Here is a 27,115-nt window from a genome sequence, read left to right on the forward strand (position 1 = left end):
TTTGGAGTTTTATATTGAGTAACTGACAGAGACTATTGATTTTTAAATATTTGAGCTTAAAGACACTTGGAGTCTAATTGATTACTTACCATGTGCTGGGCACAATGGCTAAACACTTGAATGCATTATATCAATTTAATTTCCACAACAATCCAATATGGTAAGTACTATTCTCACACCCAATTTAAAGATGAGAAAACGCACCCTTAGAAATAGGTTAAATAACTTGTCCAAGATTATAGAGTAATAAATTGCAGCAGATCTGAATCTGAATCCAGGTCTCTCTAATTCCAAAGCCCAAGTTCATAATCATGTGGCCTTGAAGCAAAATTTAAATAAATTTTATAGACATCATTTCATCCTCAATTGTGTAAATTGCAAAATATTGCAAATGGAAAGAGAAACCCAGATCTTTCAGTTTCCCTCTAAAAAGTGCACCTGCCATTCGTTGGTTTCTCATCCTCACCTCTATTAATGTTTTAGGCTGGATAATGCTTTGTTTAGGGGTGGAGGGCCTGTATTGTGCACTGTAAAATGTTTAGCAGCATTCCTGGCCTCTGTCCACTAGATGCCAGTAGCGCAGCTATCCTTCCCCAGTTGTGACAACCAGAAATATCTCCAGACACTATCAAATGTCCCTGGTAGAGAACCACTGTGTTCAACAATTGTACTTTATCTTTCTATCACTTAGGTATGTCCATTTCCCTAGAGAGAAAATGTTAAAATGCTAATGTTTGCAGAAAGGTGATTTATTTAAAATAAGCTTACTTAATAGTGAAGCTATTCATCCTGCAGAGTCAGCTGTATTAGTTTGCTAGGGCTATTACAACAAAAAACCACAGACTGGGTGGCTAAACAACAAATAGCTATTTTCTCATAATTCTGGAGGCTACAAGTTGAGATCAAGGTGTCAGCAGTGTTGGTTTCTTTGAGGTCTCTCTCCTGGGCTTGTAGCTAGCCACCTTCTTATTCATGTGGTGCTCCCCTCTGGCCTGTGTCCTAAACCCTGCTTATAAAGACACCAGTTATATTGGACGAGGGCCCTCCTTAGTGATCTCATTTCAATTTAATTACCTCTTTAAAGACCCTGTCTCCAAATACAGTCACATTCTGAGGTATTGGGGGTTATGAACTCAATATATGAATTTTGGGAGGATACAATTCAGCCCATAACACTGAGTTTGTCTTCTCCCCTCCCTCCCTTCCTGTGTGTATTGAGCACCTACTATGTGCCATACATTCTGCTAAATGCTAGTAACATTAAGCAACAGATGTGGTCTCTGCCTCATAAGATTTTCAGCAAGGTAGGGAAGGCAGATGTTCATAAAGTAATAACAGGTCTCATGCAAATATTACGCTTTGGTAATGGGGATGACAGGAAAACCTTGCCCTTCCCCTGAGACTCTCAACCTGGCTGGGCGGGTCAAAGGGCCAAGTTAAAACTGAGCTGTGAGATTAATGAGACAGCGTGGAGACGGCGCTTGGCCACAGATCAGCAGTAGTCAGCTGTCAGCCAGCAGCGGGCGCTACCTGAACCCGCCTTTATTGTGACGCCTGGGCCCGCCCACTCCCTCCCCGATCCCGCCCACTCCCTCCCCGATCCCGCCCACTCCCTCCCCGATCCCGCCCTCTCTCTGCTCACGGCCCCGCCCCCCGCGTGGCTCTGCGAACTGCCGTGAAAACTGCGGAAGCGCGTCTCCCTCCGCTCTAACAATAGGCGTCAGTCGGGCACGCCTGCGTCATAGGGCCGGGGGTCGGAGGGCGGGCCCAGCCGGCGTTGGGAGGCGGGGAAAGGCTACGCAAGCAGCCGCGACGCCATTTGCTGCGGCCGAGCGTGGGCGCAGGCGGATCTCGGAAGAACTCGGTCTCTAGACTCTCCCGCGCACGCGACCGGGTCTCCAGCCCCTGCTTGGTGCTGCGCTGTCTCACGCGCAGTCCCTCGGAGGAGTCGCCGCCGCTGCCGCCACCCGAATAGGAGTCGGAGACGCCGCGAGGCCGCCGTTACCACCATGCCCAAGAATAAAGGTAATGCCGTCTGGATCCTGGGACCACGAGTCCCCTGAACCGGGCCTCCCCAACTCTGCCCGCGGCCTCCGGATCGCCCAGGCCGCAGTGACCTTCCTCTCCGCCCTGCCTGCATGCAGCTGGGCGATCCGGCCGCGATTCTGGGCTCGGGAGAGGAGCTGGGAAGTTACTCCTCTCTTTCAGTTTGGTCACGTTGGGGTGGAGCCGACGCCATTTTTGTAGGGCCTCCTGCGGGAGAACGTGTGCTTTCGCTCCAGATTCGCGCCAGACTGACCACGGCACCGTAGCTGCCTATGGGGAGACCTCCCCGGGGCGGCCTGAGCTTCGCAAATGGGCGCCTTTGGCCTTCCCGGCAGTTCTTAATTTTCAAAGGGTGCTGCCTGCTTTAAGTGGCCATCAGGTACTCCTGCATGGGTTTCTTTATGGACAGTTGTTGGGTATTGTTGAGACTTCTCCCTCTCTCTTGCAAGTAGTGGACGAAACCTTGATGCGTTAAGGTTAATCTCTAGAGATTTACCCTTCCCCATCCCTTTACGGGGTTTAACTTTTTTCCCTCGCCCCAGAAAACTTACCACATATTTAGCCAAGTTTTCTACTTCTGCTCCAGATCGCTTACGTATTGCGACGGGAGTAAAGACCTTTAAGTTCCCTCCATGCTGAGGCTAAGGCATTCACAAATTATTAGATATGGGGATATGTTTATTTGGAATTTTCAAAATGGAAGGCCTAATCTAAGTAAAAGCAGAACAGTCCTAAAGAGATTTTCCCTTTTTAAGACTTAAGGATATTTCCGTCTTTTAAAGTATTCTTACAGTTTCCCAAAGGAAATTGTGAAAGTAGAAACAGGGAAAACATTGTATTTCCTATAGGAGAAGCGCATATTTCACAACCCACAAGTTTCCTTTGATTATTCATCCTTGAGACCCCTGCCCTGACCCAGGCCTACTCTGTTCTTTTTTCTACTTAACAGCTGGCTGCAGGGATTCTACTTCATTTCCTCTTAGCAGGTGTCACTACTCTTTTTACCCTTGGGATATTTGCTTGCAGTTCTGTGCCGTTCCCTTGGAGTCCTCCATTTTACTGCCCTCAGAAATCTTACTTGCAGGTTCCTTTTGTAGCAAGGATTTTACTGCTAATTATTCTGGGAAAGATGGGGTGATAAAATAGGGGTTTGAAAGTTACAGTTTTCTTGTAACCTGCATAATTTTTTATTCCTTCTGAGATGGTAACTGGATCGGTTCAGTAGATATCTTACTTTAACCCTTATTTCTAGCAATGAGATTTCCATCCTCCCTAGACTGTAAGCTCTAAAGGGCAGTAATAGTATCTGTCTTAATCACAATGGATTGCTAGCACTTGACACTTAGTAGATGCTCAAAAATATTTGTTGGATTAAGTCACCTTCCCTCTCGACTCCACCCTTAGGTGAATAATAGGTTCTCCTTTGGGTCCAAGGGAACTGACTGAACTTCTACATTAAATTACATCTATTTCACTGGCCTCCTTTAAAGTTTATTTCATTACGTGGCAGTAAAATAGGGAAGGGGATGATCAGAGTATGGTTAATTCTAGTAAACTGACAAGCAACACATCATTCTTTTATAAATAAGATTTGAGGCATACGAAAAAATAGGAATAATACAGTGAACACCTGGGAATCAATCCATTACTCTGAACTTGGGAATTACAACAGAATCAGTTAAAGCCTTTTGTGTTCCCCCTCCCAAGCCCCTTCCCCTCTTTTCATCTTTTCTAGCAGATAACCACCATTCTGAATTTGGTGTTTATCATTCCCAATCTCTTATCTTTAGTTGTTATCTTACTTAGAGGAACAGTAATTTTCAAGACTCCTGAATTTTATGAGATGAGGTTTACTAATGTGAAATAAATTCTTGTTTATTTTTCTGATTTTCTTCATTGGAAAAGCCAGAAGCCCTGTGAATATAATCTTCATGATGTTTACACACGTAAGGATATAAGGTGCCATGAACTGTATGTTGAATGACTTTTGCTTTGGACTGATTCTTATCAGCCTGTTTCCTCTAGAATTCTCTAAATTCTATCAATTTGTTAACCTCAGGAAAAAAGGTATCCTTGGGCCCACTATGAAGAGCGATTAGGTATGTGCAGTCGAACTGTTAAAAAAAAAGCAATTAAGGTAAGGTACTCCCATGCTTTAAAGAAGTTACTCCCTTTAATTATAAAATTGCCACTCCTTTAGGAATATATGGACGGCTCTTGACTGATTCATTCAAAGAATTGCCCAACTAAGTATGTAACTCAGGAAACAAAATGTGATCCTTGCCCTAATGAGGCTTTCACTCTGCTTTGAAGATCTGGCATGGTTGGTGGCTTGAAGTAGAAGACACTTTTCTCTTCCTAGGAAGTTCATTTTGGAGTGCTCTAAGAATGCCGCAGACCCTGAACTCTAAGGGCTCTGGGCAGGTCGGGACATTGTAGAGGCCCACAATACCATTGTGAGACTGCCCTCGCGACAGAGCACAGGACTCATGAAATTAAGGGTCTTTCTTTGCAAATTCTGTTGCGGATGTGAACCTTTAAAAAAAATTTTTTTGCTGCTTCCAGGCTCTTCCCATGAGTCTCTTAGTATCGCTACCACTTAAAGCCTTTCTCCCACCTTCTGGAAAAGGCTGCTAATGTGGTTTAGGTTCAGAATGCTGTGGAGAGGTACCCAAATGTAGGGGGCCAGGAACAAAAGAAGATTAGGTTGGATCTGGTCACCCCACTCACTGTCTAATGGTAAGTGAGTTACTTCTATGAGCTTTAGTGAACTCACTGGTAAACTGGGGATAAATGACCTCATAGGGTAATTGTGGCATTATTGTATGGTGGGGAAGAGCACACATAGTCACTGGGGTCTTACTGCCCAGTTCAAATCCCAGGTTTCACTTCACATGGTATAGCCGCAAATAAGTCTTTCAACCTTTCAAAGACCATTATCTCTTGTGAAATAAAGACAAAATAGTGCCTATCTCTTAGGCATAAGCTTGTTAAGGGCGAGTTATGGGACAGTGAGAACTGTACTTGGATTGAAACGTAAGGTGGTTGAAGAGAATTGAGGGGTAGATTGATGTTGTGTTTATAGGTTGAGAGATTTATATTCTTTAAGGAAGTTATGTTACCACTAACAGAAACAAGGATGTTGATTAAGGACCAGCTTTGTAAAAGAAAGTAATTTGAGTTTTGAGGAAAAATTTGCCTGAGAGTAGCCCATTCACTAGAAATGTACAGAGCCTCATATTAGAAAAAAGAGAGCCATGCTTAGTTGATACTGCAGACTGAGATACAAGATTATTAACATAGTAGAGAGAGGTGAGAGAAAATTTTTTAAAGTATGGAAAATGAGGTCGGCACAGACTTTTAAAGACACCAGCAGATGGAAGAATTCTGGAGTCCTACGTGTAGAAAGAATATGAAGCTACTTGGATAGTCTCTTCTTACTCCCTCATTTTACAGAGGCTAGAACTGAGGTCCTGAGAGGTTTTGTGAAAGCTCCGTGTATCCTTTATTCCTCCCTCTCTCCACATCAGGTCATGGTTCTCTTGTTTCCATCTCCGAAATATTCCTTATTTGTCCCTCCTCTTCATGGTTAGGCTGGGTGGGATTCATTCTATGTGTAATAAGGACAGTGACCACCTTATCTGTTTTCCCACCCAGAGAATCAGGTCACCACTGCTTTTGTTGAAGTATTTAAGATTTTTGAATAGGAAAATGCACAATTCAAGTTTCAAAAAGTATAGCTTGAAATCTGTTTCCTAAATGTGTCCTGTAGCTAACTATTTCTCCTTCTCACAGGCAGTCATTGTTAACTTTTCACACGTGCTCTTCCAGAGATATTTTACGTATATACAAGCAAATGTGAATATGAATTTCCATTTTTTACACAATGGTAGCTTTATACTCTTCTTCACCTTGCTATGTTTATTTTTAAACTTACATTATGAAGAATTTGGAATATATACAGAAGCAGACTGGTATAATGGATGTCCATGTGCTCATCTGGTCCCAGACATCATCAGTTCACAGCTAAACTTGCACCATCCACACGAAACCAGGATCCAGATATGGTCTACACATTGCCATTGGTTGATATGTCTTTTAAGTCTCGTCTAATCTGTAGGGGTTTTTTTTTCCCTTCATAATGTATCTATTGAAAAAAAACAGATTGTCTTGTAGAATTGTCCCTGTGTCCCCCGCCCCCCACCTAGTCTGGATTTTGCTGATTCTAGGGGTTACAATAGGGATTGTATCTTGCTTTTTACTGTTTTTTTAATAGACTTTTAGAGCAGTTTTATGTTTATGGGAAAATGAGCAGAAAGTACAGAATACCCCCCATTTCCTCTATTATTAACATTTTACATGAACCACTATAGATGCATTATAACTTATGTCCATAGTTTATATTAAAATTAATTCTTTATGTTGTACGTTGTATGGGTTTTGACAAATGTATAGAGATGTGTATCCACCATTACAGTAACACACAGGGTAACAGCTTTGCTGCTGTCGGAATCCCGTGTGCTCCACCTAGTCACCTGTCCTTCCTTCCGCACTCCCCAGCTCTTGGCAACTACTGATCTCTTTACTCTCTCCATTCACCTACTGAGGACATCTTGGCTGCTTCCAAGTTCAGGCAGTTAGTACCTTGCTTTTTAACTTGCTCTGTGTGTCCTACAGCTGTGGGACAAAATATAAACTCTAGGGGTCGCCAGCGTTGTTGCTCTCCCTCTACCACCACAAAATCTGTGTGTCCCACAGCACTAACTGCTTTTTTTCCCTCCAACCATCTATTTGCACTCAGACCTTTCATTTGGGGGAGCAGGCATTTTTATAAAATTTATCATATGTCCCATCTTGACCTGTGTGGGCCACTGTAGGAGGAGTTCACTGAGCAGTGTACTCAGCCAAGTGGATGGTCATTATGTTTATGATCCAGGGCAGTGTGGCCATTGGATGTAGATGTCCTCAGAAGGTGGTCTATATACTTTTATATAGTAACTCCTTTTGGTTCGTTTGTATTTTATGTCAGTGATATCCCAGAAGGAATTTCCAAGAGGTGTAGGGAAGTGACAATATGTAGGTGTTTAATATGATTGGAGATACATGATCAAATTAGGTGCATTTTTTAAGTGATTTTTTTTCAGGTTCGTTGTTTATTTTGAAGTATAGTTGATTTGCAACATTATATTAGTTTCAGGTGTATGACATAGTCATTCAGTATTTTTCTAGATTATACTTCATTTAAAGTTACTGTAAAATACTGGTTATATTCCCTGAGCTGTACAATATATCCTTGTAGCTTATTTATTTTATATGTAGTATTTTGTACTTCTCATAATTTAAGTGATTTTTTTTAAATGTTTTGTAAGCCTCCGTTTCTTTTCCTACTGTTCTGTAGATAATTAGTGTCTTTTTCTTTAAATCCACTAGGTAAAGGAGGTAAAAACAGACGCAGAGGTAAGAACGAGAATGAATCTGAAAAAAGAGAGCTGGTGTTCAAAGAAGATGGGCAAGGTAAGCATTTTCATAGACTAGGTTTCTTTTAGTAATAGTTTTCTTTTTAAAATAAGGAATTACATAAAAGAGACTATTCATAATCCTGAGAGATAAATTGCATTTCCCTTTTTGCTCTTCTCCATTTCTCATCCCCAGCACTTCTCCAGAGCCTTTGTTTAGGTGTTCATTTCTTGGTATACTCAGTCTGTGTTCACAATTGGTGGCATTTCTGTAAAGATGTGGGGTTCACTCTTTGTGTGAACACTCGTGTTGTAACTAAGAATGAATTGAACAGTTCAGAGGGAATTAAGCCTCAAAAGCCATGGTTGACAATTCCATGAGTTAGTAGACTCTTTTTGATAGTAAATAGTGCTGCGTATTATGTTCAGTACACCATGGGTGTTTGAAGGCTGAATCCGAGGCCTTTGCTCTTCTGCTCCACTGTTACTGGCATGTAATTTCATAAAATATAATAAAATGAAACGGAACAGTTGACTGACCTTTTCAAACCGATTAAGATTTTTGGTAAGTGCCAGGCCAAACTACATAATACTAATTTTCCATATTTTTATTTTGAGTGATTTCAGATTTTTAGAAAAGTTGCAGTATCAGTACAATGAATTCCCTTAAACCCTTCATCTGTGTATTTTTCCTGAACCGTTTGAAAGTTAGTTGCAGACATCATGATACTTTTCCCTTACTACTTCATCATGTCACCTAAGAACAAGTATATTCTCATGTAACTATAATAGAATTATCACACTTGGCTCTCTTTAACATGAATATGTTATATATCTAGTATATAGTCCATGTTTAAAATTTTCCAGTTATCCCAGTAATTTACAACAGTTTTTAACAAAGAACCTTTTCTGATTGTCTTTTTATAGAACTTGGTGGATTTGTTCATGCCACGTATATATAAGCCACTAAAAATGAAACATCTTCTGGCTAAAACACCTTTTTCTTTCGTATCCATAGTCATTCTTGTCTCCAGTAGCAGTTGACTTTATTTTGACTGCCACTACTTTTTCTTCTTGTGTTTTTCTCCCACTTTGGAAGAGGGGCTGCCTTTGAATTGACCAACCATGTTTAAGTGCTAGGTGGGTGCTAGGTTCACTGTAGTCTGAGTGACTCACTTCCACTTGTCAACCCTGCAGTTGAGCCTTCGACAGTTAAGTCTCAGTGTATTTACATATTGGTGGATTCCTCTTTGAGGGTGAGGCGTATGTACAACTTAAGCCAAAAGCAGTGATCGCCACCCCCTACCCCGTCTTCTGTCATTTAATGACAGGCGCATGTGCAAGATAGTGCTCATAATCTCCTCAGCTTTGCAAGTGGCAGTGAAACCGGGTGACTTCTTGGTTGCTCTTCTGGAATGGTTTTTGATTAAAAGTTCGGCATTTTGCCTGGGAATATCTTTCTGACTTTATAAAAACTTCAGGATAATCACTAAGATATTCTAATTTAACAAAAATATTATTAACATTTGAGTTGCTTATATTTGCCAATGTACCAAAAATTGTGTTGAGATTAGCCTCTAAAGGTTCTGAGAGAAAGGAGATCTAAAATTGGGCGAGGATCCAAAGCGGGAGACTGGTGAGGGGTAGTGTACATTTTGGGACCAGGCACCTTGATCTCTAGAAGTAGAGTATACAGTCAGGAGGACAGTAGTCAGTCTGCTTAACTCAAGATGAGTAGGTAATTGAAACATTTCTGATAGCAGGGACAGCTTGTCCTGGAAGTGGCATTCCACATTCTTGGTTCTAGTTAGCAAGTTAGCTAGCTTGGTGTTTATCACTCCCTCGTACTTATTTCACTGCATATACATATTCCCAACCAACACACCTATGTCTTCTAGTCAGTTTTATGTGGACTTTTGAGTTGCTTTTATCAAAAATTGAGCAATATCCTGTACCCTTTCCCCTCCCCCAGAGTATGCTCAAGTAATCAAAATGCTGGGAAATGGACGATTAGAAGCGATGTGTTTTGATGGTGTAAAGAGGTTATGTCACATCAGAGGGAAATTGAGAAAAAAGGTAGGTTTGGTGACTTGTTTTACTTTAATATAAACTTGTGATTGAGGGAGAAAAGGGCTCTTAAGATTTTTATGGGCCAAGGACCTCATTTTTGTAAGTTCCCAAGAAATATTTATAGAACAGTGATTTACCTCTACGTCAAAACAGCAAGATCTTTGATGGCAGTTTTATACAGATTCTATTTAAAGAGTCATTTGCGTCACCTATCTTGTATTCCTGGCCAAAATGATTAACCTGAATCTAATGAGGAGACAACAAATCCAAACTGAGGGACGCTCCACAAAACAAGCTGCTGAACTTACTACAATGCTAGTATTAATGAAAGGAGAAAAAAGCTGAGTGGGCTGTTTCAATTTAGAAAAGATTAAAGAGACTTAATTGTTAAAAGAGGTAGGTGGCCCTTGTTTGGATTCTGGTTTGAGGGTGGGGGAAATAGCTGTGAAGAGCATTAAGAAAATCTGAATATGAATTGTGGTAAATAAGTGTTGTATTGATGTTAAATTCCCTGAATTGTGATCATGAATGGGCTGCCTTGGAAGGTAATGGTTCATTTCCCCTCATGGTAGATGTTCAGGCAGATTTATTGATCAGGTTGGTTAAAAGTCCCTCCAACCCTGATTTTATGATATATATATATTTTAATTTGTTTTGCTAATCTTTCTGTTACCAAGCTAAAGGGGTTTGCTTCCTGTGGGTGGGTGGGTGGGTGGGAGATAAAACCACATTCCTAATTTACTTTTCTCATCTATAATGAGTAACTAACCACTTGGAGTGGTTCACTATTAAAAATTCCTTAATTTCTAAACTAATCATTGTTCCTTTGGAATTGTTAAACTGTCAAGTAGTTGAATGAGATTGTTATTTTTCTAATACCCCAAATTATAGAAAATTTGCAACTCACTTAGCTGCTTACTACAGTTTTTTTTTTTGCCTCTAAGTCTTAATATAGGTACTTTACCCACAGTTGGGTGAATAATATGTATATTTTATGGGAAGACTGACTCAACGTTGCTCTTGATTGATTCTTTATTTTTCTTTTAAACCTAGCCTGTGACTTTTCTCTTATAGGTTTGGATAAATACCTCAGACATTATATTGGTTGGTCTACGAGACTACCAGGTAAAAACAAAATTGAAATTGTCTTTGTTTACTCGCTTGAATTTGATGAACCATTAATGTTTAGAATATAGGTCATAACCATATTTGACCAGTTCCAGGCCAGTATACTGCTTACTATTACGTCATTACTGAAGAAAAAGAGGCTGGAGGAGTAACTCTCCCAGACTTCAGACAATACTGTAGAGCTATAGTAATCAAGACAGCATGGTATTGGTACAAAAACAGACATATAGACCAATGGAACAGAATAGAGAGCCCAGAAGTGAACCCACAAACTTTTGATCAACTAATCTTCGACAAAGCAGGCAAGAATATACAATGGAATAAAGACAGTCTCTTCAGCAAATGGTGTTGGTAAAACTGGACAGCAGCATGTAAATCAACGAAGCTAGAACACTCCCTTACACCATACACAAAAATAAACTCAGAATGGATCAAAGACTTAAACATAAGACAAGATACAGTAAACCTCCTAGAAGAAAACATAGGCAAAACATTATCTGACATACATCTCAAGATGTTCTCCTAGGGCAGTCTACCCAAGCAATAGAAATAAAAGCAAGAATAAACAAATGGGACCTAGTTAAACTTACAAGCCTGTGCACAGAAAGGAAACCATAAGCAAAACAAAGCGACAACCTACGGGAGAAAATTTTTGCAAAAGATGAAACCAACAAAGGCTTGATCTCCAAAATAAATAAGCAGCTCATACGACTTAAAAAAAACAAACAACCCAATCCAAAAATGGGCAGAAGACCTAAACAAGCAATTCTCCAAGGAAGACATACAAATGATTAATAGGCACATGAAAAAATGCTCAATATCACTAATTATCAGAGAAATGCAAATCAAAACTACAATGAGGTATCACCTCACACCAGCCAGAATGGCCATCATTCAAAAGTCCACAAATGACAAATGCTGGAGAGGCTGTGGAGAAAGGGGAACCCTCCTACACTGCTGGTGGGAATGCAGTTTGGTGCAGCCACTGTGGAAAACACTATGGAGATTCCTCAAAAGACTAGGAATAGACTTAACATAGGACCCAGGAATCCTGCTCCTGGGCGTATATCCAGAAGGAACCCTACTCCAAAAAGACACTTGGACCCCAATGTTCATAGCAGCACTATTTACAATAGCCAAGACACGGAAACAGCCTAAATGTCCATCAACAGATGACTGAATAAAGAAGATGTGGTATATTTATACAATCAAATGCTATTCAGCCATAAAAAATGACAACATAATGCCATTTGCAGCAACATGATGTCCCTGGAGAATGTCATTCTAAGTGAAGTAAGCCAGAAAGAGAAAGAAAAATACCAAATGAGATCACTCATATGTGGAATCTTAAAAAAAAAAACAAAACATAAATACAAAACAGAAGCAGACTCATAGACATAGAATACAAACTTGTGGTTGCCAAGGGGAAGGGGGGTGGGAAGGGACAGACTGGGAGTTCAAAATTTGTAGATATTGACAGGCATATGTAGAATAAACAAACAAGATTATACTGTATAGCACAGGGAAATATATACAAGATCTGGTGGTAGCTCACAGTGAAAAAATGCGACAATACATGTATGTTCATGTATAACTGAAAAATTGTGCTCTACACTGGAATTTGACACAACATTGTAAAATGACTGTAACTCAATAAAAAAAAAAGTTTTAAAAAAATGTCAACAAACATTTCTTAAGTGCCAGTTATGTCTTAGGTGTTGTGCTAGGTACCCAGGGATCATGGTTCCTAAATGCCAGTCTGTGGAGTCTATGTTTTCACTATAGAAGAAATATAGACAGTGTGAGTTTTTCATGAAGCTAAATGGTTGTTCTTTTTCCTTTTGGGGTGTTTTCCTTTGTTTTTTTTTAATTGAACTATAGTCGATTAACAGCGTGTTAATCTCTTGTACAGCGTGGTGATTCAGTTATACACAAACATTTTTTTTCATTATAGGTTACTGTAAGATTGAATATAGTCTCGTGCTATACAGTAGGACTTTGTCTCCTTTTTCGATATTTAAAAAGTTCCCTTTTTTGGAATGAGGGATATTATATTATGGTTTTGTTAGTGTTCTTAGTTGGCAAGATAACTGCCCCCCCCTTAATTATATGTCTTGAAGTCAAAATCTGGAACTGTTACTCTAGACAATACAGCTGAATATGTTAAGCTTCCATCTCACAAAGTGCTTACAGCCTGGTAGTGGAGAGAATAAGGCAGGCACACAAGTAATTACATTACAAACCGTGATACAAGTATGTGCTCTGAATTTAGATGAGCAATTAGAGAAGAAAATAGTAGTTGCCCTTCATGATCTCAGCCTGGAGACTCTACTGATTGTGGTCTGTGGAATCCATTTGGTTTCCACTTATTGGAACTCATCACCATGTGTTTATGACACTGTAAGTGATAAGCATTTCTATTTTTGTAACCTCGATTGTACTTTGATTTTTTTAAAATACATATTCCAGAATAAAGAATTAAAATCTTAACTTTAAATCAATGATTCTCAACCGTGGGTGATTTTTTTTTTCCTCCAGAGGACATAGGGCAGTGTCTGGAGATATTTCTGGTTGTTACAACTGAGGATAAGGGGGCAGTGCTGCTGGCTGGTATCTGGTGGCCACGGGGGATGCTAAACATCCTACAATGCACAGGACAGTTCCTGCAACAGAATTATATGTCCCAAAATTATCAGTAGTGCTGAGGCTGAGGCAGCCTCCTTTAAATTTGTACCATTTTAGTGTCCATTTTCTTCTTTTGATCTTAAAAGAAAACCCAGAAACCTGGAAGTAGGAAAAATTAGTTCCCTGTTTGACAGATAAGGAAACCAAGGTTCCAAAAGGGGTAATGTTCATAATACAAAATGACAACTGCAGAAAGTTTTCTGATTCTCAGTCTCCCATGATCCTTCTTTTGCGCTGCTTCCCCTTAAAGGGTGGTTCAGTCTACCAGTAGCGTCACTAATTTTGGGCAACTTGTTAGGAATGCAGATTCTTGAACCCCACCCCAGGCCTCTCTCTCTCTCTCTCTCTCTCTCTCGCTCTCGCTCTCGCTCTCGCTCTCGCTCTCGCTCTCTCTCTATATATATATATGTGTATATATATACACACACATTATAGTTTAAGAAGTGCTGGTCTGAATCACCATGCTCTTGGATCACTTACCACTTTCGCTGTGTTTCTTTAGGCCTTTCCAAGTCCAAAGAACTTTTTGAAGTTGAAATAATCAGCTTCAACCCTTTTTTCTTAACTGAGTCAGGACTAATCTATCTTCAGGAGGTGTAAAAGCTCCACAGGAGATTCTGGTGGATTTGTACCCTAAGAACCACTGATATATGGAAAGGTTATAATTTCTATAGGTCATTATACCAGTCTCAGTTTTGGAATTAGAATATTTAATCACTTGTAAATTATGGTTCCAGGGATTTTTTTTTATTTCAAAAGACTTCTGATCAAAGGGTAGCTATAAACAATCTAGAAGATTGGGTCTGCACAGTTCTCTTACTGAAGTGAAATCTGTAAATATCTTCCCTAAGTTTTTTGACCATTTATGTATGTAGGCTTCTTTATACTGGGTTAAAACCAAGTATGTTTTTCAGAGGGTAGGTGAAAACTAAATTTTTAGAAAAAGGAGAAAAGTTTATAGCACAACAGTGAGATTTAATTTCTTACCAGTTTGAAAATAATTTATGAAATGACATATTTTGACATAGTCATTTATAAGAGTTATTTGTCTCTTTAAGGATAATAAAGCTGATGTAATTTTAAAATACAATGCAGATGAGGCTCGAAGTCTGAAGGCATATGGCGAACTTCCAGAACATGGTAATGTCTGAGTTATTATATTAAACTATTATATGGTGTTATTACCTGGTGGTATTTAGATGAAGGAATTAGTGGATTTTGCATATTTAATTTTGTGCTTATGTAATTCATTCTAAGTATGCCTGCCTGTACTTCATAATACTAAAAAGACTCTTATGTTCATCTACTTTAGGTTTATTTATTTTTAGAGGAAGTACTGGAGGTTGAACCCAGGACTTTGTGCATGCTAAGCATGCACTCTACCACTTGAGCTGTATCCTCCCACTGTTCATCTGCTTTAAACGTGAAGCAAGGATAGTAATTAGGTACTGTTGTCAATATTTTTATTAAAAAGTTTTCGGGGGAACGGTGTAGCTCAGTGGTAGAGTGCATGCCTAGTATGCCCGAGAGCCTGGATTCAATCCCCAGTACTTCCCTTAAATAAATAAGTAAATAAATAATAAACCTAATTGCCCCCCCAACAAAAAGTCAGCTTTCAGTTCATTTTGTCCTAGTATCATAGCATCCCATAGGATTTTGTTAAACCAGCATTACCTGTTTCCCCCGACACTTCAAAAATTATGCCTTCTTAATGCAGAAAACCCAAATAAACAACAAAAAGTCTCTCATAATCTCATCAAGGGGGAAGTATACTTTACATACTATTTTGAAAGCCTACATTTTTCATTTGACAGTTTTTTTTTTTTTTTTTAGTTCTGTTGCATGTTATCGTGAGAACTATAATTTTACTTGAGTGTAAAAATCCTGCTGAAGTTAATTACTTGGCGCTTCCAAGCTAGGAAATGCTGCTAATTTATCTGGGACTAGGACTAGCACTTGCTGGTTCATTTTCATTGTTTAGGGATAAATAGGATTTGACCAAATTTTTCTGATTGATGAGTTTATCTGATGATTTGTTACTTGTTAGCATGTGCTCGAACCTTTTTTGAAGCATAGCTGGAAGTTGTAATAGCTTTAGAATTTGTGTATTTAAAACCTGTCTTACTAGAAATACCTTTGTGAACAAAAAAACTATTTCCATCTTGATTCAGATTTTGTTGTATAAAATACTGTTCTATATACTGGGGTTGTTAGATAGAAGTTATGAGGATCTTTTTGGTAATGAAATGTAGATTAAATTAAAAGTTGGGCTTTTAAGAGGCTCCTTTTATAGTTGAATATTTGATATCCAACTACTTTTAGTGGGCAGTTTATTCATTTTAATATCATCTTGGTTATATTATATATTTGTTATTGTTTCTTTAGCTAAAATCAATGAAACTGATACATTTGGCCCTGGAGATGATGATGAAATCCAGTTTGATGACATTGGAGATGATGATGAAGACATTGATGATGTAAGTAGATGCACCTTGGATTTTTCAACTTTCTGAATTATTCACAGAGAAACCAGCTCTTTCCCTCTCTTCCTTTAATTCAAGAATGTTGAACACTTCAATAAGGGTGCATTTCGAGACTTGTCCATGAACTAAATACACGGTAGTATTTAGAAGACTGTTTATACTTTGAGAATTCTTATAATCTTTTTAAATATTTCTTCCTGAAAAGATCAAAATTTGCTTTGGCAGTATGAATGCTAGGCATTGGAATCATAACTTGTTTAATTAAGAATGTGTAGAGAGATTGCTGTTAAGAAATTTAGCAGACAATTGTGAGAAATATAAGGTCTTATCAAAGAACCATGCCCCTTTGTTTAAACTGAAATATTTTGTGACATATATATCATATTTGTTGATGATACATATAATATTTGTTGATAATAGTTGATGTACAACATAGTGATTCACAATTTTTAAAAGTTATACTCTCTAGTTATTATAAAATACTGGCTCTATTCCTTGTGTTGTACACACATGCCTTCTCTTAACTGAAGCACTTGTATGTCAAGAGAATAGTCTTATGTGAATCGGTTTGATATGAAGCATTGGGATTACAAACAACATTAAAGTCCTTGTTAAAATTTAGGCCTTTTGCCAATTACATTATTTTATCTGTTAGATAGGCACTGTTGGCAAACTCTTGGTTTGGAGCTGGTGTGTTTATTTTAATAATTGGGGTGATATTTTAAGTTACTCTAAAATCTGGTTTGGGCTCTTCTTTTCAACCCCTTTAAATAAAAATGTAGTTTAGAAACGACCTGTGTATATAAATCTAAAAATAGAATACTAATGTTTGATCTGATTCAAAGGTGACATTTTAGTATACCTGGAACAGTTGTTCCCAACCATAATTGTGCAACAGAACTTTTCAAAAATACAAGGCCTGTCTTGGAGAGGTCTGAGTTACCATCACAAGTGATACTTAGCGCCAGGATTCTACAATTAACGTATTTCTGTACTTGGTTTATCACATATCTATCTAGCCCTTTATTCATCTATCAGTCCATCTTATATTTTGATGCATCTCCAAACCATTTAGAATACACCATGAATTAAAGAACATTTGAGCACCTGTCCCCAGTGTGTATATGCGTTTATTAATTTTTTAGCATATTGTATTTTAAAGCATACCCTGAAATAGAAAATTAAAAAGGATAAGAAATAAATACATCATTCTGTTTTTAATGTGCCTCCCTTTGGAGACCCCTGAGCCAGAGGATTCTTGTGACTAAACTGTTAATGATACTTTGATAGTAGATTTATCAATAATATTCTGTGACAAGAACCTGAAACAGGGCTATTGTGTTGTAATTAAGGGGTAATCCAGACACTCTGATGACTGGGCTGGGGTAGAAGGCCTTTTTAGGAAATGAAGAACCTAATCAGAGAACACGCCTAAATATGAAGCCACATGCACAGAGGTGACAGGATGAAGATGTGGATAGGGTTGAACTTTTCTAAGAAAAATATTTCTGAATCTGTGCCAGTGCTTCCTCAGAACTGGGCCTAGCCTGTAACATTCTGAAGGATATAAAGATTCACTGGCAGCAGACTGGAATTGAGAAAAACCTAGTGTACAGAATTTCCTCTTCAAACTGGTTTTGCTTTCCAGATAGCCAAAGGGGGTGCATGTCTCCCTTATATGTGGTAGACTGTTGGAATATAAAAATTCTTTCTGTTGATCTGATGTTCTTTTTCCTTCCAGATCTAAATCGAACTCAACCAAATTTTACATTCCAATTTCTCTGAGGATATCTGAATAATTTGGATTTTGGCTGTGATCTGTTAAAGAAGATTAAAATTTCATTAGCATGAGTGCAATTTGTTAAAGCAAACTGATTTGTTTCTAAGGTATTTCTTTAAAAACTGGTAATGCTGAGTTCTCTTAAGTGAAATGTTAAACCCACTTTGTTCTTTTGATGAAATGGAGCTTATGGGTAAAAGACCACATCTACTATTTTAAAAAAGAGAAAAAAAATGCATTACTATTTCTCCCATTTTGACCACTTCCACTAAGTAAATGAATGTTTGGAATAAACCATTTGCCCTACACTCATGGATTATAATTAAGCCCTAGTGTGAATTTCTGTATATTCCAGTTACCTAGATGTTCCCTTGAGATTTTGATACAATTTAAGAGAGGCAGAAGTCTGCATTGGAAGTAAAAAATGGTCTGTTTTTCATATTTAAGTAACATGTGGATATTTTTATACTAATTTTGATATCACGTACATTCTTTTCATGATCTTATTTTGCCACTGTAAACGTATCAACTAAAAAAAGCGTTTCCAAAATGCAGTTTTATAACCTGAGTTTTAATAGCAATTTTGAATTTGTAAGATTAGTAGTTGCAGAAGTCAAACACTAGGTGGCACCCAGTAATCTTAACGTTGGAAATGCTGATATAGTTGTCTTTTTTTTTTTAACTAACTGTGCATAGGAAATTTCCCAAACAACAGATTATTTTGATCATATGCATGTATGTAGAATATTTTTACAGAACAAAAAGATTAAGTTAAAAGTGTCATTTTATTTTCAGAAGTCATATACATGTAAGCTACAATTTTGAGTGCTTTATAGACACTTAAATTATGTGTAAATGAAAATTTAATTTCATAACAGCTTGTACAAATTAAACCTTCTTCAAAGTATCCCTAAGCTGGGGGAAGAGGAGGAAATAACAACTTAATGAAAAGATGGTCTCCAATTTGTGAATGGAAGAACTGCATACAGCAGAGAAATATAATAAAGACATAGTGATGCTGCAGAGTATATTATACCCTTACTTTGTGTTTAGGATGTATTTTATCGTGTGTACAGATTGTTTTGCTTATATTTTATTGGGAATTTAGATTTACCCTTTCTTACTTAGTTTTTCATTATCAACTCTAGTAAGGTGAAATTAGGGACTGGACTAGTTAGACCTCACTAGCCATATTGAAATCATAAAATGTAAAAGAAGAGATCCTTCGTGTAGTATGTAAAGCTTTTATTCTACTGGTCTCCAGAGAACTTTTCAGTGTTGAAAAATAATAAAAAGAGGAGTAAACCTTCACGTGGCTTCAGAATATAAGCGTATCTTCTCTGATCCCACGCTTAGTATAATTTCCTTTCCTAAATGTGCAGACTCCTGAATAAAAATCTGAGGTACTATAAAACATTCTTAAAGACTAGAAATTAAGAGTGGACAGTTGCAGTTCATGTTTCTTATTATCTGGCGTTCCTGAACGCTTAACCTAGGTGGGGTGCATCTGAGACCATGGGCTGGTTTTTAATACCTGTAAAGAACCAACCTTGAAGAATTGATGTAGTGATTGTTTTCATCAGTAATCTAAACCACCTGAGATATTTAGGCTTCTGTACACTTAGGCTTCAAAATACTTTTGCAAAATTTGTGGTATATGTACATCTTTCCTCCACATTATTTTACCAAGAATGTTTTGACTGCATCTGATACAGTTCATGGTAGGGATGGTGCAACTCAGACATTAGGTTTTCTGCTGACTTCCTCTAACAAATATGATTTGTCTAAAGATTCTTTAAGAACTGCAACTATGACCCCAATTTATGTGTTTGCCAGTTTTGGGGTGGGGGGGTTGGTTTGTGTGGTTTTTTTGTTTTTTGTTTTTTGTTTTTTTCTTCCTTGCCTAGGTAGTAACAGCCCAATCTGGTGCTGTTGTACCCTGGAAAATCTCAAATCATAATGATTAAAGTAGTTGGAATAAACTTACAGCTCATATGCAACACTACTTGGAGGAATTATTTTACTAACTTATCTTTAATGTGGAAATTATATAGTTCCATTGATTTTATTATATTTCAAATGAATGGAAGTGGTCCTTGAAAAAATTTTTTGTTATTGTTATACTTTTTGGTTCCTATAATACAGTGCTATACAGTGTGCCCTGAAAAGAAAATAAAATGTTTGAAATCCAGAAATGATGATTCTTACTGCTGAGAGGGTGTAATAGTTATTACTAATGAGTTTGATGGACTTGCATTTTTTGTGCAGTTTATTCCACTTCCAGTTTGCGTGTAAATACGTTGTATTACTAAGGTGGCTAAATAACCAAACCAAGTGTTTGTGTAAAAAGACTTGCCAAGATTGAGTTGTTTGTTGAATCTTTCTTGAATATCCAGCCTCTTAAAGAGACCACCTCTTAAGGAGCCTAAAAACTGCACAATGAAAATTCTTGTATTTTATTAAGGAGTGGCCATTGGTTTTCTCACCACATCTATGGAATTTGGCTGTAAAAACTCCTTGTGACTTGTAGTTTAACTTAATCTCATCTCTCTTGTGTAAATACTAAAGTGTAGGATGCTGCATAACATCTTTTAATAGGTATAAACTGCTGTCAGTATTGACCTCAGTGCAGATAGGTAAAAAGCATGTTTCAGATCAAATACCTAGCTGGATTTATACTTTATTTGTATTGTGTACAGATTTAACAACATCCAGTATTAACTGGCTTGACAGTGAAACTATCAGAAGGAAGGTTAAGTTTTTTATGTTACCTGACACAAAGATTTAAAAGATTTCTATTGTTATGAGATGTTTAGATCTCTATCCTGCTTAGTAAAGGGAAGTTTCGTTTATACTCTTTGGACTCCCATGAACTTTTACATACCACTTGGTGTTTTTTTCAATTTACCTTAAACTACCATCCTTTTTATCCTTGCTTCTTCCTACTCAGAAAAGAACAGAATCTGAATTAAGTCTTACTGTAAGTGTGATGACACTAGCCTCTGAGGTACGGAGCAAGCTGAGGGGTTGGGAGAGCATACTGGACTATGTCTTCTCTCCCCCAGCCGCCTAGTGCTTAGGAGGCAGCGTGATGGAGAGGGAAGAGCGTGGCCCTGGGTCAGGCAGTCTGTGCCCCTGCCCTCACTCTGCCCCTTACCTGCAGGTGATCATGGGCACCTTCTCCAACTTGTCTGAGCTTTAGGCTCCTCACCTATAAAATGGAGATGGTAAGAATAGTACCTGCAGAATCAGAATTGGTGGGAGGATTAGTAATGTATGTGTTCATACGTGTAGTGCGCTTAGAACAGTCTGCCGCTATTCACTTGATATTCAGGACTGTGTAAGATAGAATATGCACATCTTTTATATTCTCTACTTACCATTTCTTTTACTTTCAGTCTTTGGTTCGTATAGTAAAAGAAACATGTAGAATATATATTTGTATATTCGCGTCGACACAGTATTTAAAATAATTGCTACCACCCTCATCTAATTCAGCATAAGACTAACAGATGCAGGTCTCTAAATTGCTTAAAGATATTTTGCAAAATACCAACTTGCTCTGTATTTCTTTAGAGAAGTTTATAGTTACTGACATTGATAGCTCTAGTCATATTCCATTCTTAAGCCTTTAATGAGTCCTTTTACTGTAGATTCATAACAGCTGCTTAGTACTGAGGTTTCCTGTCTCATTTGGAATTATGTAAAGAAGTCAGATGCAAACTATTGCAATTAGAAAATAAAATAAAATAACTTTCAACAGTGTATGCAGTTGATTCTTTTCAAACTGACAATTCTAACTAAATTTTTGTTCATGATAATTCTTTTCTGAAAACTTGATTTTTAAAAAAATTATATGAAGGAAATGTATACTATGTCTGTTTTTTATTTTTATGTTTTTTGTTGTTTGATTTGAATGAATCCATTTGGTCAGACTCCAGATAACAGGGTTGCATTTTCTGGGCAAGTGAATTTGTTACAAACCTGTGCAAAAGACAACATTTTCTAATGGTAAATCAGTTGCCCAGAATGATCTCAAATTGCCAGAATCTCATTCAGTGGACCTTATCTTATACTGTGCAAGGACATGGGTAAAGTAGATACTTATCCTCTGGTCAATTTGCTCACTTTTAAAAGGCCAGTCTTTCCTGTTCCAATCCAGGCTTTGTTCAGTTCACAACCTGATAACGGCAGATCAATACATGGGGACAAAACCTGAGTAAAGTCTCATTGCTGATTTGATCCACTGGACTGTCAGGTATAGAATTATTTGGATTTTTGCAAATTTGATAAAAGTTCAATACGTATTTATGATTTTAAATATCTTAGAAATCTAAGAATAATTGGGATTTTCCCAACTTGATAGTTTTATCTGCCAAAAGCAAACAAAGAAACTCAAGTTTCTTTTAAACAGCAAATTTGATTTAAGAATGTCCTGACAAGCAGTTAAAAAAAATTAATCTTATTAAATCCAACTCGAGTACACATCTTTTTAATATTTCATATAACAAAGTAGAAGTGCTACATAAAGCACTCCTCCATGCTGTGAAGAACCACGGTTATTGCAGGGAGAAACACTCATGTGATTATTTGAGTTGCAAACTGGCAATCATTTTTCATGGAATACCATTTTTACTTGAAGGAACAACTGACAAACTGGCTATTCAAACTGGGGTTTGTGGTCAACATTTTCTCAAAAATGAATAAAATGAGCCTGTCCGTTCAAGGCAAACAACTGACAGTGTTTGCTGGAGGTGATAAAATTTGAACTTACAAGTGAAAATAAAGAGTTTTGGAAAACTTACTGCCTCTATTAGCTTGACAGCTTAGCAGTAAAGACTTCTGAAGAGATCCGTGATGGCAGTAATGAGTGTGACTTTTTAATACTGTAGAATGAAATGTGTTGACATTTGGAAGATCTTTGTCGCTGAGTCAACCAGTATTTTCTAAATGATCAGTGGGTTTTAATGTACTAGTATGAAAAGATCACTGATTCAGTGTTAGATTGCACATTGCAACTGACCTTTAAGAAATTACCATTTGTCAGATTGGGTGTAGTTATCAAAGAACATACATAGTACCTGAAAAGGCTATGACAGTATTTCTTCCTTTTCCAGCTACATACCCCCGAGGTCATATTTTCTTCGTGTGCTTTAACCAAAACATGGCAACACGTTGAATACAAAAGCAGACATGAGACTCTTTCTATTAAACCAGGCAGTAAAGAGATTTGCAAAAATGTGAAACAGTGCCACTCTTCTCAAACTTGGGGGGTTTTGTTACTTTTCATTGAATGTGAGTTATTTATGTTTTATTAAATTAACAAATTTTGTTTTAATTCTAATACATCAATATTCATAGATAAAACTCACAGGTGAGTTCGTCTTCTCAAGATAAACTAACAGTATTTGTTGCCATTACCTGTGTGCTTTCAACTAAAAATTAAGTTTTGGAAAACTTAACATCCACCACCGTTAGGAGTTACCAAAGTTCTTTGGGAGTCTCAGTTTTAGGTGTAAGTAGAGTTTGGTGAACTTTTACTAAAGGACCAGATAGTAAATATTTTAAGCTTTGTAAGCCATGTGGTCTCTTAAAACTACTCAACTCTGCCATTGTAGCACAAAAGCAGCCAAAGACAACATGTAAACAAGTGAGTGTGGCTATATTCCAGTAAAACTTTATTAGAAATAGTTGGTGGGCCACATTTGACCCATGAGCTGTAGTTTGCCAACCCCTTGCTGCAAAGGGGCTCTGAGACAAAATTTGAGAATTGCTCCACTAGAGTAACAACTACGATGGTATAACAGATTTTAAGACGCCATTCAACTAACGACTTTTAGGAAGTTACGTAATGGAAAAAGCCCAGCAAGCTAATGTCATTTTTTAAAAAAACAAATGCCTTAAATAGAAAGACATTGTGCTCATAAATAGTGTATCATTAAAATAGTAATTTTCCCCCAAATTAATCTCTGAATTCAATATAATTCCAATTAATTTTCCAGCAGTATTGGGGAGGTGGGTAGGAAAACTGATTCTAAATAAGTTCATATGGAAATGATGAATTTCTAAGGCAGTTCTTAAAAAGCAAAGAACTCTCCATGAGATGTTCACACCATAAGCCATAGTAATAAATAGTAGGTGCAGTAACAGACAGAAAGATCAGAATAAAGAGCTCAGAATCAAGCCCCTGTACAGATGGGAATTTGATATATGGTAAGTGTTTCAAAATCATTGGAGAAAGGATAGATTATTTAATACATGGTGCTGGGCAAACTATTACACTTTACAGAGAAAAGTAAGTATGGAGGCCTATCACACTATATACAGAAAATAAATTGCCTAAGAGTAAAGGTAAATCTATAAACTAATGGAGGAAAATATAGACCATCTTGTGACTAGGGAAGTATGTATTAAACAGGACCTCTTTGATCCTTGTTATTTCCTTCTAACTATAATTTGAGTTGATCCCTTAACCCCTTGGCTTCCATCTCCACCAAGATTGACGGACTGCAATAAACATCCTATAATTTGACCTTTTATATCTGTATCTAAAAACAAAAAAAACCAAGACCTCTTAAAGCACAAACCATAAGCATAAGGTGAAAATTGATAGATACTATTTTGTAAGCATAGGAGAGTGGATCAAACAAGAACTATCAATGGATGCTAAACCTAGGGAGAAGTTTTGACGAGTAGGATATTTGCATGGCCTTAAAAATGCTTCCCCACAGATTGCTTATAAATTGCAAGAGAAAAGTAGTATCCCTACAGTGGAGAAGCTGGCGGCCAATTAGGTAAAATTATTGTATCCATGTTATATTTACTGAAGTTGATAAGTAGTGTGTGTAAGAATATCTTTAGGAAATACATGTCGAAGTATTTAGGTGTAAAGGGCCGTGTATATGTATGCAACTTACTCGCAAAGCGACTGAGGATAAAATAAATATATAAAGATAGGTTTACAAATGATAAATGAGGTAAAATGTTAATGATAGGTAAATCTGGGTAAAGGGTGTATGAGTGTTCTTTGTAAGTTCCTATTTGTGCAACTTTTCTATAAATTTGAGATTATTGCCATAGAAGCTTTTCAAATTGATTGAAAAATTAAAGTTTTGCTAATCTGAGAGAAGGTTAGTTGACTAGTGTGAAATATTTGCAACATTTAAACCCACAAGGATTATCTAGAATACAAGAAACTCCTGGAAATCAACAAGAAAAAGACAAGTAGCCCAGTAGAAAGATGGACAAGGATTGGACAGGTAATTTACAGATAAGTAAACCAGAATGAATGGTTAATCTATTTCTGATAGATTTGTATACGGTTGCAATGGATAGATGTCAACAATTCCAAGCAAGGAAAAACAGAATGATAGCTCTTGTGTTTTATCATTTATATAAATTTAAACCATGCATATTTTCACACTATATATTTGAAAGTAAAACTGCAAAAATAAACAGAGGAGGTGTCTATGATTAGACAGAGGAATGAAAGTGGGAATAGAAAGTAAGAAAAAATAGAATAAGACTAGAGAGGGGTGCTATTCTGACAAGTCAGCAAGACATGAGCTCTAGAGTTGGGTGAGTTATAAGGTTTGTAAGAAAAAAATAAAAGTGAAAACACCTCCCGTGCCCTAATTAACTTGTCTCAATCTTACTGGGTTAGAAACAGTTTTCATTACAGCCAAGGGACCAGCCCCGACTTGCCCACTTTCCTTCCCATTTGTGCCTAAACTCCCCTTCTGGCTTTCTCACCATAGTTGCATCCTACTACCGGCACACCTTTGGGAGTGTCAGGAACACATTCATCACATTTTTGTGCCACAAAGGGACTCTTTCCAAGCTTTTCACTAAGACCCGGTTGTCAGTTACCGAGGGTTTCAACTTTTAAAAATTGTATAATTTACGTACCGTAAAGTTCACCCGTTTGAAATGTACAATTCAGTGGTTTTTAGTATACTTAAATAAGTGTCAACCATCACCATAATGTAATTCTAGAACATTTTCATCATTGCCCCAAAAGAAACCTTGTACTGTTACTCAGCTTCATTTGGCTCTTTACTCATCCATTTCCCTCTCCCCCTGGGGTGATAGTTAAAATCTGGGGGCTGGTCACCGTCCAAGAGAGAAAGGTGCAGCCTGGGGCTCCACTGGGCTAGGTTATCACTTGGCAGCTATACCTGGGTAAACACCTGGAGGCTTGAGCTGGCTATGCAAAGATGTCTTTTTCAGTATCTATGCTTTTGAAAAGGAGACAAAAGCTCTTGGCTGGGGTAAAAGGATGTCCAAGGGAAAGAACCACCCCCACCCCAACCACCTCCCCACACACCCTTCCTGGACCCTTATTCCCAAGGTTACATGGTTAGCATTGTCTCGTTTGTCTTCCCAGAGAGATCCTCCTCAGAGATTTCTCAAGCGTTCATTTGCGCCCCAGGAGAAAAGGAACCATTGAGTAGTTCTCAGGTGGAATCAGCCAGGGAGTAGGGGCATAGTCGGAAGGCCGAGGTCCGTACGACAGCGAGCCTCTGCTCTTCCTTGAAGTCCATCTGGCTGGCTTGATGGGAGTCCCGGCCACGACCCGCACGCCTGGCTGGGGTGAGGGAGGGTCTAGCGACTGCCACCCGTGCGTCCCTATGCTTGGAGGGTGGCTTCAGCACACGTGCACTAGCCCAAGTGGCGTCAGCCCGAGGCCCTAGACAGGAACTGTTTCCAGAGCTGCAGCTCTAAGTATGCGTGGATGCCTAGTGTGTGTGAACGTATACGAGCCGTGAGAGGACGTTCGTGCATGGTGTGTGAGAACACGCGCGTGCTGGGTGAGCAGTTTGTACACGTGTATGCACGCTGTGTTCATACACTGTGAAGATGTGTGTGCAGTGTGAGAAATTACAACTTACGTGTATAACGGTGTGCGTGCACTGTGGGGAGGGTGTTTACACTGGTGTGTGCACGCTGTGAGCGCATGCTGCGTGTAAGCACTGCACGAGGAACTGTGTGCAGGCCGTGTGTGCATGCGTGCTGTGGGAGGACCAGCGTACCCATCGAATGTGTGGGCGCGCTGTGAGAACTAGTGCGCACGTTGCATGTGCACGCCGGGTACAAGTGCTGTGTGAGGACCAGAGTGCGTATTGCAAAAGCGCTAGGTGTGCGCCTGCCGCGTGAGGACCCCCAGTGTGCACCTCGCGTGTGCACGAGGTGCGCGTGCGCAGCGTGAGAACCGGTGCGCACATCGCACGTGCACGCTGCCGGGGGACGCGTGCGGGCGCGTGCGGGTCCGGTGCGGCGCGGCGCGGCGACCCGGGCAGTGCGCCTGTGCGGCCGGCGCATCCTGATCCGATGGAGCGTGGTGGCGGCTGCGGGGCGGCAGCCGGGACGGAGGGGACTACGCGGGCCCTCCCGCTCCCCGGGAAGATGGCCGAACCGGGCGCGGTGCGGACTTCGCCGCCCAACCACCGGCCTTCAGGTAGGGCTCC

The 27,115-nt window shown here is 38.6% G+C and overlaps 2 protein-coding genes across 12 annotated transcripts in view; both read left to right on the plus strand.

The window, feature by feature from the left end:
- The first annotated feature begins 1,797 nt into the window (after nucleotides 1–1,797).
- Nucleotides 1,798–19,843, plus strand: EIF1AX (eukaryotic translation initiation factor 1A X-linked). The gene is made up of 7 exons (XM_010987439.3): nucleotides 1,798–2,025; nucleotides 7,477–7,560; nucleotides 9,475–9,578; nucleotides 10,647–10,697; nucleotides 14,444–14,525; nucleotides 15,771–15,862; nucleotides 17,610–19,843. Exons 1-7 carry the CDS (start codon nucleotides 2,010–2,012, stop codon nucleotides 17,613–17,615), a joined length of 435 nt encoding a protein of 144 aa, XP_010985741.1. The 5' UTR covers nucleotides 1,798–2,009; the 3' UTR covers nucleotides 17,616–19,843.
- A 7,039-nt stretch (nucleotides 19,844–26,882) lies between these two features.
- Nucleotides 26,883–27,115, plus strand: part of MAP7D2 (MAP7 domain containing 2) — a 91,662-nt gene continuing 91,429 nt past the window's right edge. For 5 of the 11 annotated variants that reach the window (XM_064483340.1, XM_064483335.1, XM_064483336.1 and 2 more), the window contains exon 1: nucleotides 26,885–27,105. In XM_064483340.1, coding sequence (XP_064339410.1) covers nucleotides 26,979–27,105 — 127 coding nt within the window. In that variant the 5' untranslated portion in view covers nucleotides 26,885–26,978. Of the gene's footprint in view, nucleotides 27,106–27,115 lie in introns of all 11 variants that reach the window. The other 6 variants (XM_031445759.2, XM_064483333.1, XM_064483339.1 and 3 more) reach the window with 4 other exon arrangements.

This window comes from Camelus dromedarius, chromosome X (genome assembly GCF_036321535.1).
Source record: "Camelus dromedarius isolate mCamDro1 chromosome X, mCamDro1.pat, whole genome shotgun sequence".
NCBI lineage: Eukaryota > Metazoa > Chordata > Mammalia > Artiodactyla > Camelidae > Camelus > Camelus dromedarius.